Raw genomic sequence first — 13692 nt, forward strand, 5'->3', positions numbered from 1 at the left:
GCTCAGCCCATCCTGGGAGTGGGGCTGGCGCTGCATGTGGTGCTAGGGATCAAACTACAGTCCCTGTTCACTTGCCTAAGCAGGTGCTTTAGACCACTGAGCTATCTTGCCAGCCTTCTGCTGTATTCTGTAACCCAATACAAGTCATAGGGCCAATTGAATTGGAAAAAGGACCTCATTAGTTGTTGTAAGTGGCCACAAAATCACATTTACAAGAGTGGACTAGGGCAAGAAATAAAAGGCTATGGCTATTTTTGAGGTCTACCACAAGGCCCATAATTTTCAAGACTCTTTCGCCATTCTCCTCCTCCTCCCTATGGATCTACCTCCATGGATCTCCTAATCCTCACCATCTACTCCCTCCCCACTCAGAAAGCCCAGAGTGGATTTTGCTGCTTACCACCCTTACAGCCCTCCCCAGCAAGGCTTGCCCAGCTGCCGCCCCAAAGGCCGTGGGGGAGGTAGAAGAGCCAGCTGTCCGCCTGGATCGTGCCCAAGGCTGTGTGCCCCCACCAAGGCAGGCACTGCCAGTGCTCCTAGATGGAAGTGGGGGTTGTCCTTCATGGGGTTTCTGAGCAACTGTGTCTCCTGCAGCTCGTGTGGGCCACCTCAAGCCAGCTGGGCTGCGGGCGACATCCGTGCTCTGTGGGCCAGGCAGCGATGGAAGCCTTTGTCTGTGCCTACTCCCCTGGGTAAGCCTGGGAGATGTGGGCGGTGAGAGGGCAGGAAAGGATGCTGACACCCAGGGTGAGACACCCACCCTCACTCTCTTCAGTCTGCACCCATGCTGGGAGCAGGCAGAGAAGGACAGAGAGAGAAGATGCAGAAGATTCCGACCACGCAGAACAAAGCTGATCCCTGGATGCCCCTTCCTGGAAGCGTGGCCATGCTTTAAGGAACTTTGCCCAGGGTGTGTCTGGAGGCTGTCTTTCTCTCCTAGCAAATCTTCCTGTCTCTCTCAGCTCTGACTCCCTGCTGCCATTTGTTCTCACAGAGGCAACTGGGAGGTAAATGGAAAGACAATTGTCCCCTACAAGAAGGGCGCCTGGTGCTCACTCTGCACAGCCAGCGTCTCGGGCTGCTTCAAAGCCTGGGACCACACAGGGGGGCTCTGTGGTGAGTGGCTCACCTTGCCTGCAGCAGGCACATCGATCATGGCCTGGCACCCTTGGGTGGGTGGCAGCAGTCTAAGAGGCTGTCCTGGAAGCCTTGGCCCTCAGCCCCTGGGGTGGCACCTACCTGTCCTGTCCAGAGGATGCCCCTTCTCAGAGTTTCCTCCTCAACTGACCAGAAGTCCCCAGAAACCCATGTCGCATGAGCTGCCGGAACCATGGCCATCTCAACATTAGCACCTGCCACTGCCACTGTCCTCCTGGCTATACCGGCAGATACTGCCAAGGTGAGGGTGTAGAAGGAGGTGAGCAAGGGCGTGTATACTTTTTTTTTTTTAATTTTTATTTATTTATTTGTGTGTGGGTGTGTGTGTGTGTGTGTGTGTGTGGCCAGCTCAGCCCACCAGGGGGCGGGGCTGGCTGGCATGTGGTGCTGGGGGATTGAACCGCGGTCCCTGTGCTTTGCTAAGCTTGTTCTAAGTAGGTGATTTAGACCACTGAGCCATCTCACCAGCCCTTTTTTTTTTTAATTTTTTTTTATTTAAAGGGCGTCTATACTTGCCTGGCTCGGGCATTCCATGCTTTCATCCAATAAGCACTCACTGAGCCCCAACTCTCTACCATATCCTGAGCTTTGCAGGAGACTCAAAATGGAATCAGATTTGGCCTCTTAGTCTATGGGACTTGGGAAGAGGATGGAATTAAGAAGTAGGAGTAGCGTCTTTTTTGTTTTTGTCTTTGAGACAGGGTCTTGCTCTGTAGACCAGGCTGACCTCAAACTCTGAGCAATCCTCCTGCCTCAGCCTTCCAAGTGCTAGGATTATAAGGGTGTGCCACCTGGGCGTGGATTCTTGCTCCACTTTCCTGCTCCCCACTCTATGGGCATGGGCTAGTCACCTCCCAAACCCCAACTTGCTTCTTTTCACAATGAGACTCAGACCAAACAAGCCAAGTGTGGCAGTACTTAGAAGCCCTGTTTGGAGGTGTTTTTGCCAGGGTTGGCATCCCTGAATGTTCAAGGCTGAGCCCTTTTACCTATCTCCATTGTGCCAGTGAGGTGCAGCGTGCAGTGCATACACGGCCACTTCCGGGAAGAGGAGTGCTCCTGTGTCTGCGACGTGGGCTACAGCGGAGCCCAGTGTGCCAGTGAGTCCCCACCTAGGCTCCTGCCGGGACCCCCTGCAGTAGGGTGCTGGACCTCACTCTCCCAGCCTGAGGGAGCCCACTGTGTGCATCCGTTCCTTACTTCCCGCTCAGTGACATCCTATTGGTAGCTTGAAACTGACCATGGGGGGGCATTTACTCCACTGAAACTGGCAAGTGCTACAAGCTGTGGCTCTTTTTTTTCCAGCCAGAGAGCTCACGATATACATTTACCAGCACAACACTCACCCCTGTCCATTTCTAGCTGGCAGCAGGTGGCCAGAGGAAGGGGTACCTTGAGTTTAGCTCCCTGAAAGGGTGTGCGGCAGTGGCGATTCTGAGGGTGGCATAGGAGTTCAACTCCCCCACCTCCACCTCCCCCACCTCCACTCCAGCCAAGGTGCACTTTCCTTTCCATACCTGTGACCTGAGGATCGATGGGGACTGTTTCACTGTGTCTTCGGAGGCAGACACCTATTATGGAGCCAAGATTAAATGCCAGGTGACAGTTGAGCCCGGGCCTTGCCTTCCAAGGGACTCCAGGATCTCACATGAGGGTGGTCATGGAGTGACCCTTCAATGTCTCCTCGTTTCATTAGCACAAAGCAGAAGTCACAGACTCGGAGGCTCATAGAAGCCAGGAGGTCACTCAAGGACATGGGGGGCCCAGGGACAAAACCCCATATCTAAGGAGCTGTCCTGGCTCAGCTCCAGTGGCTGCTTGCCCAGTCAGGTCAGGGCAGCAATCAATTCAAGTAGTGGATATTTCAGATACTGTGCAGCCGTGACAAAACCCTCTTGAGGTGGAACCCTGCCTGAGCCTCCGGGCTATCATCTGGGCCTCTGTTCAGAGAAAGGGGAGAAACTGGGGAGGACAAGGGAGACCCCAGTCCCAGAGGCTGGAGGATGTTGGGGTTGGGTGTGAAGACAGCCAACTTTTTTTCCCACACACACACATACACACACGTGGGGTCCACTGCCATGGTGGGGTGGGGTGTCCTGATGGGCAGGAAGGACTGGCTTAAGCTTTGGGTCCCTGCCAGCATGACTTGGTTGGGCTTACAGGGAAAGGGTGGGGCGCTAGCCCAGATTAAGAGCCAGAAAGTGCAGGACATCTTGGCCTTCTACCTGGGCCGCCTGGAGACCACCAACGAGGTGACCGACAGTGACTTTGAGACCAGGAACTTCTGGATTGGTGAGTGGGGCTGCATGGGGGACAATGAGTGTGGGCCTTGATGCCCCATACAACTAGCAGCACAAAGCGGTGTGGAGAGAGCTTGGCACCTGGAGTGGGGCCAATAGTCAGGCTGCCAACCTCTTCCCAGGACAAGGCTGAAGGTAGGGGTGGAGCTGGACACAAAAGGCATTAGGAGGTGGGATCCTGGGCTCAGGGTCTGCATGGGCCCAGGGCTTTCAGGTGGTGGGCAACGTTGGCTACCCGCTCAGGGCTCACCTACAAGATGGCAAAGGACTCCTTCCGCTGGACCACAGGGGAGCACCAGTCTTTCACCAGTTTTGCCTTCGGTCAGCCTGACAACCACAGGTGAGTCTGGGGTGGCCACCCTCTCCCAGGCTGCTTTCTCTCTTGAGTTTGCTTGGCTGAGCCTTCAGATACCACCAAAAAAACCTCCGAAGCCTGACCCTTACTTTCCAGGTGCCAGGGAACTCAGGGTATACCTGATGCGGGCCCAGGGCTGAGTGAGGGAGAAGGCACATCACAAGAGAGAGAGGGAACCTAAGAAGGTCACATCCATCTACCTATCCCTATCATCCCCCCTGCTGTCCCTCTACCTGCCACCCACTAGCCCCTCCCTCGGCCAGCCTACCTGCCCTCTTCCTGCCTCAAGACACTGACTCCAGCACTCTGCAGCTGTCTGTCCCTGCATCCTTCATGCATACAATCATCCATCTGCTGTCCTATACCAAGGAATTTCCAGTTATGTGGCTTTGTCCTGATTTGTGAAGCCCAAGAATGCCCAGGGCACAGGTGGTAAGGGAGGAGGAGAGGCTGCATGGTCACCAGGGGCTCCAAATATCTCCCCAGCCCTCCTCGCTGGCAGCCAGGCCTGATCAGGCTCCTGGCATCTCTTCTGCTGAGACAGAAGGAGGTGACCCTCTTTGTCCCAGGCCCTCCCCACTGGCTTGTGTGGCTGAGCACTGCCATGGTGAGGGATTTGGTGATACTGCCTGGCTTCCCTGAGAACAGCTGCAGTGCCCCAGAAGCAGCTTGGGGGTGGAGCCGGTAGATGCAGATGGCCCAACAGGCTAGTCACCTAGACACACCTGGACTCCTAATTTTGTCCCACCACCCGGTGCACCCCTACCCTGGACCCCAGGTTTGGCAACTGTGTAGAGCTGCAGGCATCATCTGCCTTCAACTGGAATGACCAACGCTGTAAAACTCGAAACCGTTACATCTGCCAGTTTGGTGAGTGCCCTCCCTTGGTTCTCCTCCTCAGGTTCCTGTTCCCTGGGGCACTGTTAGTCTGCTCCAGGCCTCTAAGATGTCCAAGTCACAGGCACCAAGTGCATTTGGATACACAGGGCCACAGATGATGTCCTGCTTAGGACCTTAGACCTGCAAGTGTCTGAGGCCCAGAGGGCTCAGCACTGCATAATGGAGTAGTCCACGGAGGGCAAGACTGCAGCCACATCTTGATGGGGATTTCTCAAAGATCCCTCTCTTCTATTATGAACCCTGTCACCTGGACTCCTGTCTAGTCCCTTCATATTCCATGATTCTCTAGAGACCAGTGAGCTATGAGGGAGGCCAGAGATGACATCTGGCCTGGCACCAGTTACCAGCAGCATCTGCTAGCAGGGTTTGGAATCCACATAGGATCACAGCCATGGGTACTTTCAGACTGAGGCAGTACAGATGCCATCCTAGGACTGCCTAGGCTGCCACTAAGCGCCACCCTGTTCTGCTTTCTTTTCAGCTCAGGAGCACATTTCCCGGTGGGACCCAGGGCCCTGAGCCTGGCCAGGCAGCTCTCCTGGCAGTCCCTGGATGCACCAGCCCTGCTTGCCTGGCTGCTCACCTGGGCAAAACCACAGCCAGCTGGGGCTGCATGCCAAACATCCGGAGATCTCAGATCTTGCAGGAAGTTGGGCAGAGTGGTGATGAGGCCAGGGTGGAAAGGAGAAGAAGCTGGCTTGGCAAAAGGACAGCCAGGAGGCCTTGATTTGCCTCTTCAATTGGGAAGATGGGCTTCCATGTGCTACAGCAAAAGTGAGAGGCTGCAGTTGGAAGGGCCAAACTCTCAGAGACGCCCACCAGGTGCACCCACAAGGATTAAACTAAGTTATCAACCAGCCAGACTTCCGAGTGCTCTTTTTTCCCCCATAACCCTGGGGACTAAGTCCAGAGCCTTTGCACAGAGCTACAACCCTAGTGTCCCCACTTTCTTTTTCTTAACTTTTTGAGAGAGTCTCACTAACCTCCCCAGTCTGGGGCTGAACTCTTGAACCTCCTGTCTCAGCCTCCTCAGCGCCGGAATTACAGGTGTGTACCACCATAGTATCTGCAACTGGTCTTTCGGAGAGAATTCAGGTGGCCAGAATGGTCCTGTGTCTGCTACTCACTTTGTCCCTCCTCTTTCCTGCTTAACGTCTGGGAGCTTCCAGGCTAACTTGGAAGACCAGGCTTTTTTTTTTTTTTTTTCCAGAAACAGGGATTGAATTCTCAGGTCCTTGATCTTGCCAGGGAAGCGCTCATTCCACTGAGCCATCTCCCCGGACCCCTGGGTTTTTTCTTTTTTCTTTTTTTCTTTTTCCTTTTGAATTGGGAATTGAACTCACCACCTTGCAACTGTCAGGCAGGTGTAGTGCTGTTGAGCTATCTCCCCAGTCCCCAAACCAGACTCTTGTCCAGCCTCCACTGTTGGGGGGCTTTTGCAGAGCAGAGCTGATGGTACAGTGAGAGTGCTTCAGCTCTGATGTGTAATCTTTCAAGCCCCAGGAAGTCATAGCCTAGCTTGAGACTTGATCCTAGTCAACAGCGTGGATTATTGGCTCTTCATCCTGTCTTGACCAGCTCATGTTAAACAGCAGCAAGTGAGGATAACCGGGGAAACACATGTGCCATCTTCAAAGACTACCACCAGCACCTCAGCTAGACTAGTACACATTGCTTAAAGCCAACTGAAGGGATAAGGAAAAGTCCTAGCCAGCTCTGTACACACCAACACAAGGAAATAGGGTCAGGCTCAGCCAAAATGTCCATGACTGCTCTTCTTTCCATAAGAGTTTTCCAGGTGATCCTCCACAAACTGATTCCCATGCTTTGCTTGGACAGGTGTCATTTCAACCAGTCGATTATTGTATTGAATAAATTTGATAAAATTGTCATTTTTATACATCCTAGTATATTATACAAATTTTAAAATACGCAGTGTTCAGTCGTGTATTTAAATAATCGGACTGGTAAGTAGTTAAACACTCACATCCTCCTTGAGAAAAGAGTATTACAACCCTAGTGTCCCCACTTTCTTTTTCATAACTTTTTAAAAAAATTTTATTTATTGTGTGTGTATGTGTGGCCAGCTCAACCCACCAGGGGGCGGGGCTGGCTGGCATGTGGTGCTGGGGGATTGAACCGTGGTCCCTGTGCTTTGCGAAGCTTGTTCTAAGTAGGTGCTTTAGACCGCTGAGCCACCTCACCAGCCCCTCTTTTTCATAACTTTTTGAGAGAGTCTCACCTCAGTCTGGGATTGAACTCTTGAACCTCAAATGGGAGTATTACTACTCCCATTGTGGCTGAAGAAATGGAGACACAGACAGGTTGAGTAATTTGCCCCTGGTAACACAGCAATCAAAGCTAGGCAGCCTATCAGTTAATTATTCCCCCCATGGTTCAGCCGTTGAACCCCGGCCATGCAGCAAGCTCTGTAGTGCCTAGGTTCAGAGCGCGGGCGTAAGCGGGCGTTCACACCGATATTCCCAGCATCTGCAACCACTCCTAACCGAGAGACCCGACAGTCAAGACAGAATTAAAGCCCAGAGGCCGGACCACCTTCCGCACGTGCAGCGGACCCAATACCCCTGGCGGGTGCGTGCGTCCTGTACGAGCAAGGTCCCGCCCACCCCAAAATCCTAGCTGAGGCCGCGCCCCTCCATCCAGGCCCCGCCCCCACCCGCAGCACCGCGCCGCGGGTCCCCCGACCCGCCCCCGGCCCCCCGCAAGCCCACTCTGCTTCGGGTGCCCGGCTCCCTGGGGACTCGGCCCCTGACTCGCTCTCTGCGCGGCGCGGGCTCCTTTGTCACCTGACCGAAGTCCTTCCGCCGGCCGTGCGGACGGTGGCAGGTCGCTGGGTGGGCTCCCCGCAGGTGGCAGGGGCGCAGCTTGGCCGCCGCGGAGAGGAGAGTGGAAGCCCAACGCGTCAGCGGAAGGCGGGGGAGACGGCCCGAGGGCCCGAGACCCGCCCACAGGGGAGCGGTGGGCTGTACGGAGGGGTCTCCTCCCGGGGCCGCACAGGTGCGGACGCGGGGTGCGGGACGGCGGCCTCCGCCGGCGCAGAGGGGTCACCTCTGTGGTCCCAGAGGCGTTCCTTCGCCTCAGCGCGCCTGACCTTTCTATCTGGATTTGGGTGGCCATTCTAGGAGAAAATACAGTGTAGGCGATCAGGCAGGCATTGGCTAAGTGATTATTAGCGATACAGAAAGATTGTACACCTCATGCAAGATCCCCGAAAGAAGTTCTGGAAATTTTACGATCCCTGACCCACCGTATGTCTATCTCTGTGTGGTTTTATCTGGGGAATTTGTTTTTTTTTGTTTGTTTGTTTGTTTGTTTGTTTTTTTAAAATCTGGTAAACTCTTCTGAGCCAGCGTATTTTCCTCAAAGTCTGTAAACGTCAGTGATGCTTTGTTGTTGCAGTGAGGAAGTGATGAGAGAATATCGATCTGGTTCGTAAGGAGCCTCCAGCAGGGGGTGTAGCTCAGTGGTAGAGCGCGTGCTTAGCATGCACGAGGCCCCGGGTTCAATCCCCGGCACCTCCACTACGGAGGAAACTTTCTTATGCAGGAACCCTTTAACTTCCACAGGAAGAGGGAGCTGGGTGCGGTCAATCTTAAGTAGAAAGTGTAACTACTCACGGAAGGAAGGAACTTTGTGAGACTCTCACGAAACTGGGAAGAGGATTGCTTAGGGGGCCTTCCAGCTCCCTCTTGTGTTGGAAGTGCGCTAATAAAATTTAAAACTTCTTTTTCTTTTGCTTTTTTTTTTTTTTTTTTTAAAACCCGATCTTGAAATGTAGTTCAGGCTGGTCTCAAACTTGAAGTTCTCCTACCCTATGGCTTCAGCCTCCTGAGAGCTGCTGAGAAAAATGTGGCCAGCAATTTTTTTCCTAACACTCTCTTGAACATAAATCTGGTGATTGGTTTCACTTTTTGTATGTTTTAGTTCCAAAACTCTATCTGTAAAAACTATGGGGAAAAAAAATTTAAAAATTAAACTTGAGCTTGTGCTTCCAGTATGTTTTGATGTATTACTTATGAACTGTCTCCATGTAGTACAACAGTAAAATATTATGTACATTACGAAAAAGACAAACACTTTAAAGAGCAAATATAAACATGAATGTAAACATGTTTTCGTCACACCTGTGGGGCTGCCTTGTGGTGCACTTGGGAAGTGGTCCCTGCAGGCCGTGCATGGAGCGAATCCTAGCTCTGCAGCTTGCGGTGCCTAGAGATGGAGGCGTCCACTGGGCATTGCCTTCCCATGCCATAATGAACACTTTGACCCTGCCAACAAATATATTTTTCATTTTGAGACAGGGTCTCAGTAAGTTGCTACATTGTCCAGGCTGGGATCAAACTTGTGATCCTTCTGACTCAGCCTCCCAGAATGCCAGGATTACAGGCATGTGCTGACATGTCCAGCTCAAAAAGACCTTCACTTCGGTATATGCTTTTGTACTCTTTTATGGAAGGAGCCGCTAAGTCCCTCAAAGCCCTGCCTTTGACAGTGCTTTGTTCTAGGGGAGCACAGGATTAACTGTCTCGCCACGGCAAGTCATAGGGTGCTAGATTCCCACTCCTTAATACTAGCTGCATATTCACGGGCCTCTGGCCACTTACAGTAACCTTAGGATGCCCTTGTTTCCGTCATGGCTTCTTGTTCCATTCATTGCTGGCCCTATTTTTATATTAATCTAAATTCTTACTTTTAAGCCAAAGAAACTAACTCTGGCAACTCTAGGTAGAAGTAAATTTGTGGAAGCTACTTGGCTCTCAGAAGCTCTTAAAGTGCTGGAGAATCGGATCTGGAGGAGATCACACAGCAGAGCTGGCCTGGGGAAGGCCCCGTGCCTGCTGGGCACAGTTGAAGGACTGCTGAAGTAGGGCAGGGACGTCACCAGCTTTGAAAGCTGGATGTAGCTGCTGCCGCTGCTACCAAAGACTGGTCAATGCTTCTCTCCTTCGTCAGCTTTAATTCAAAGCAGGCCTGTGGCTCTGATTGAAGAGCCAGTACCTCACTGTTAACTCCGGCTCACAGCCTTTACTATTGAAAATGAGCAGGGGGCCGGGGAGATGGCTCAGTGGAATAAGCGCTTCCCTGGCAAGCGCAAGGGCCTGATTCCAAGCACAATCCCTGGTTCCACAACAACAACAAAAAAATTGGAAATGATCTACCGTTTCCTTTCTTCCAGGGAACACTGTAGAAATAGGTAAACTACTTTGAGAAATTCAGGGGAATATGTCTGGGAGTCAGGTTGGTGAACTGTGGGCACCAGTTGTTGGACATGTCTACCTCTTTCCACTTCTTTCCGACTCTTGTTCATACATTGGCTTGATGCTTCTGTTTCCTTCTGCTTTCTTCCACCTGGAAGCTTACCTCCTGTCTGCGTGACATCTGCTATCACCCATCATGACTCCCTTTCACTCAGGTACCACTCCTGTTGTGCACAGTCCTGCAGCACAGCTGATAGGAAAGAGGGTGTCCTCCTGGGGCCATGGTGAGCCGTGACTGTGGAGCAAAGCCCTGCACCCAGCCTCTATGACGGTTAATCTACCTCATGAGCTGACATCCACTGGGCAGCTGCTCCCTGCCCTGCCTTGAGCCAGCGAAGGGGCTGGAACAGTGGTGGGTTCCCCACCCTGTCCCCAGCGCGGAGCTGTCCTCTTGCATGGAGAGTGCTGGTGCAAGGACCACGTGCCCATGGTATAGCACAGCTGGCGGAGTTGCCCGACTTTGCAGTCTTTCCTGGAGTGGGCTTCAACTGCTTTCTGGCTTTGAAGCCACATAGCTCTAAGATGCAGGTGAATAAAAAAAAAAAAAGGCATAAAACAAGAATTGTTTGATGGGTGGGCCTATAAGCTCAGAACCTTGGGAGGCTGAGAGAGGAGGATCACAAGTTTGAGGCCTATCTGAGCAGCTAAGCATTATGCCCAATTTAAAACAAAACACCTTTAAAGAGGGGTTGGAGTTGCCAGGTGTGGTGGGCACCCTTCTAATCGCAGCATTCAAGAGGCTGAAGCAGGAGGATAGCTGTGTGTTCAAGGCCAACCAGGACTACATAGTGAATTTAAAACTAACCTGATCTGGGATGGGGAGATAGCTTGGCAGTGTAAGCGACTGCCTGGCAGCACAAGGACCCAGGTTCCATCCCTGGTGCCATGCTGTGCCGGCCACCAAAACCATACATAGTGGCCATGCCTGTAATTGAGACAGGAGGATCACTATGAGTCTGGGCTGCATAGTGAGACCCTGTACCAAATAAATAAATAACCTGAACTACACAGTGAGACCCTGTCTCAAGCAAACAAAACAAAGGACCTGGCCCTGGCTCAACTCCCAGAACCCCCGGAGAAAGTACTCTTGGGCCTTGCATATGCTACTTATGTGTGTTTTGGATTCCTAGAACCTGAAAGCCATGCTTCTTGTATTTCTTCTGTTCCCTGCAGAGTTGCAACTAGATCACACTTTGTGCACACACACAAAGCCTGCCCTGCATCCATCAATGGGGTCCTACCTATTCTTGCCTCATTGCATACCAGGGGTTCCAGAGAAGAGCAGTACCAATTGGAGCCAGGATGCCAAGGCGCCTGACTCATGGTTGCCTTTTGAGTCAACTCCTGGTTCCACTAGCAACCAGGAAGCTCCTCTCTGCCCCAAATATGACCTCAAATATTGCTGCAGGAAGAAGAGGAAGGGGGCAGGAAGGGGAGGAGGAAAAGAGGAAGGGGGCAGCTATGCTTTCTCCCTTCTCAAGAGAATCTGGTCTGAGGCCAAGCATCTCCCCCAGAGCTCATCTCCACCCAGATGGCAAGGGAAGCCCTGGGGCCTCAGCACCCTCCTCCCAAGTTTGTCCTGAACAACATCCAATCCCTTCTTAAAATTTTTATTTTGAGTTAAGATCTTAATAATTGCCCAGCCTAAATCTGCAATCCTCTTGCTTCAGCTTCCCAGAGTGCTAGAATTATAGATGGGCACTGCTACACTTGACTGTATTTTCTTTTAAAGAAAATGTTCCTGGGCTGGTGAGATGGCTCAGTGGTCTAAAGCACCTACTTAGAACAAACTTAGCTAAAGCACAGGGGCCACGGTTCAATCCCCCAGCACCACATGCAAGCCAGCCCCGCCCCCTGGTGGGCTGAGCTGGCCACACACACACACACACACACACACACACACACGCATGCACACATAAATAAAAGAAAAAGGGAATATTTTTTTAAAAAAAGAAAAAAAAATCTTCCTGCTAACAGTTAGCTAGTATGCCTAACTGGTAACCATGAGTTCTACCATAAACATTGTAATTTAAATTTCAAATATGTCAAATTCACTTTAACAGGACTTTAGAAAACACTGCCGGCCTCTAATTGACCAAGGGTTGGGGCATAAGCGGAGCCCTTTGAGTACTTGAACCAGACAGGGTGGCAGTGTGAATGTCGCAGCTTGTATCTGAGGTTCCTTCTCATTCCGGGACTTCATGGTAAATAACCTGAGTCTGGAGTCAGGGAGGTTGTTCCTCTGAGGGTCCCACTTGTGTGAACTTGAGACTGTTTTGTAGAAAAGGCTCACTTTGTTTCTCCTTCCCAGTCATTCTGGCTCTTTCAGCAGCAGTGGCAGCCAGCACAGGCTTAGCACAGGGCCAGGTGTGGGGCGTGGGCCTGGCAGCGGGGCAGGCCAGCACGGGCAGCCAGCCACACACTGTCTGCCCATCCCGGGCAGGCAGCAGGAGGATACTCGAGAATTAACCCAGACTGGAGCTGTCTGTCTGCTCAGAGCACACAAGGATCCACCCAGGTAGCCCCTTTTCTCGCTGTTGATAGTAGCACTCCAAATTCCAGAGCTGGGCAATGGGGTGATTTTGATTGTGGGTTCAGGCCTAAAGGAATGGCTATGGGGTATCTTTGTTTTGAAATGTGTCAAAAGGATCATTTTTCTCCTTCTTTAGGTGATACCTCTAGAATGACCCCTAGCCCAGTCCTAGGTAGAATGACCTGGGTCCATCAGAGGCCGGGCAAGGCTGTCCATCAAAGGGACAGAAACTCTGCCTACCCCGAGCTCAGGAGTAGGCCAGGGCCCTGTATGCCTTTGTGATTTCCCCTGCACCCCTTTCTTTGTCCCCTCACCTCTGTCCCATCTCTTGTTCTCTCTGTAGATTTAGACATGGCTGGAGAACGCAGGCCTGGCCCTGTTTGGCCAGGACAGAAGAGGCAGCAGGATACAGCCAGCTTCGGGTGAGTCTGACCAGGCCTCCGCTGGGAGGGAGGCTGACTGCTGCCTTGTGTGCATTCCCTGAGACAGGACCCCAAAAGCTCACTAAGCATGGTGGCTGCACATGGCCCTGGATGTCAGCCCTGTGAGCAGGTCCCTGGTCTCTTGGGCTCAGGATTTGTCTATAAACAGGTAATGAACCCAGCACATTCTGGTGCCCCCCTAGCTGACATAAGCAAAGCCCTCCTGCTGATGGGAGGGTGTTCCTCCTCCTGCCCAGGGCTAGGACTCTCTGGGGGAGCCTAACCTGTGAATGTCGGGAGCTTTTCCTAAGTATAGATATTCTGGAGGCAACAAATGAGAAACTTTTTGAGTGACATCTTGCTTAGGAAATGTAAAAACTTTTTTGGGGATGCCAGGGAGAGATGAAATCCAGGCCCATCTCCCACTTGACCCGTGACTGTGAATGTTCTCCCAGTGAAGCACATCCGCAAACCTTTTTCTTTTATTTTATTTTGAGACAAGTTTTCACTAAATTCTCCAGGCAGGGCTTGAATTTAGATCCCCTTGCCTCAGCCTCCCTAAGTGATAGGATAATAGCCATGTGCTACTACGCTCAGCTAACACAGTCTTTTTAAAATTTATTTATTTATTTCAGGCAGGATTTTGTTTTGTACCCCAAAATGGCCTGGAACTTGAGGCAATCCTCTGCCTCAGCCTCCCCAGTACTGAGATTACAGCTGTGCTCTACCATACCCAGCATTTTTT

General features: G+C 51.9%; 2 protein-coding genes and 1 non-coding gene across 6 annotated transcripts in view; all 3 read left to right on the top strand.

Annotated features, from left to right (window-relative positions):
- Positions 1–5560, top strand: part of LOC101560003 (C-type lectin domain family 18 member A) — a 10527-nt gene extending 4967 nt beyond the window's left edge. Inside the window, exons 4-12 of one of the 4 annotated variants that reach the window (XM_004625998.3) lie at positions 595–692; positions 995–1116; positions 1292–1399; positions 2166–2258; positions 2651–2757; positions 3321–3450; positions 3702–3798; positions 4592–4683; positions 5195–5560. In XM_004625998.3, coding sequence (XP_004626055.3) covers positions 595–692; positions 995–1116; positions 1292–1399; positions 2166–2258; positions 2651–2757; positions 3321–3450; positions 3702–3798; positions 4592–4683; positions 5195–5232 — 885 coding nt within the window. In that variant the 3' untranslated portion in view covers positions 5233–5560. Of the gene's footprint in view, positions 1–594; positions 693–994; positions 1117–1291; positions 1400–2165; positions 2259–2650; positions 2758–3320; positions 3451–3701; positions 3799–3909; positions 4684–5194 lie in introns of those variants that run through there. The other 3 variants (XM_023709127.1, XM_023709128.1, XM_023709129.1) reach the window with 3 other exon arrangements.
- A 2623-nt stretch (positions 5561–8183) lies between these two features.
- Trnaa-agc lies at positions 8184–8255 on the top strand. Its single transcript has one exon. It is a non-coding gene; the product is annotated as a tRNA-Ala (tRNA).
- A 4621-nt stretch (positions 8256–12876) lies between these two features.
- Positions 12877–13692, top strand: part of LOC111815088 (heterogeneous nuclear ribonucleoprotein C-like) — a 5352-nt gene continuing 4536 nt past the window's right edge. Inside the window, exon 1 of the mRNA XM_023709328.1 lies at positions 12877–12947. Within this exon, the coding sequence (XP_023565096.1) occupies positions 12877–12947 (71 nt within the window). The remainder of the gene's footprint in view (positions 12948–13692) is intronic.

Source organism: Octodon degus, unplaced genomic scaffold, assembly GCF_000260255.1.
Source record: "Octodon degus isolate 3935 unplaced genomic scaffold, OctDeg1.0 scaffold00011, whole genome shotgun sequence".
In the NCBI taxonomy this organism is placed as follows: domain Eukaryota; kingdom Metazoa; phylum Chordata; class Mammalia; order Rodentia; family Octodontidae; genus Octodon; species Octodon degus.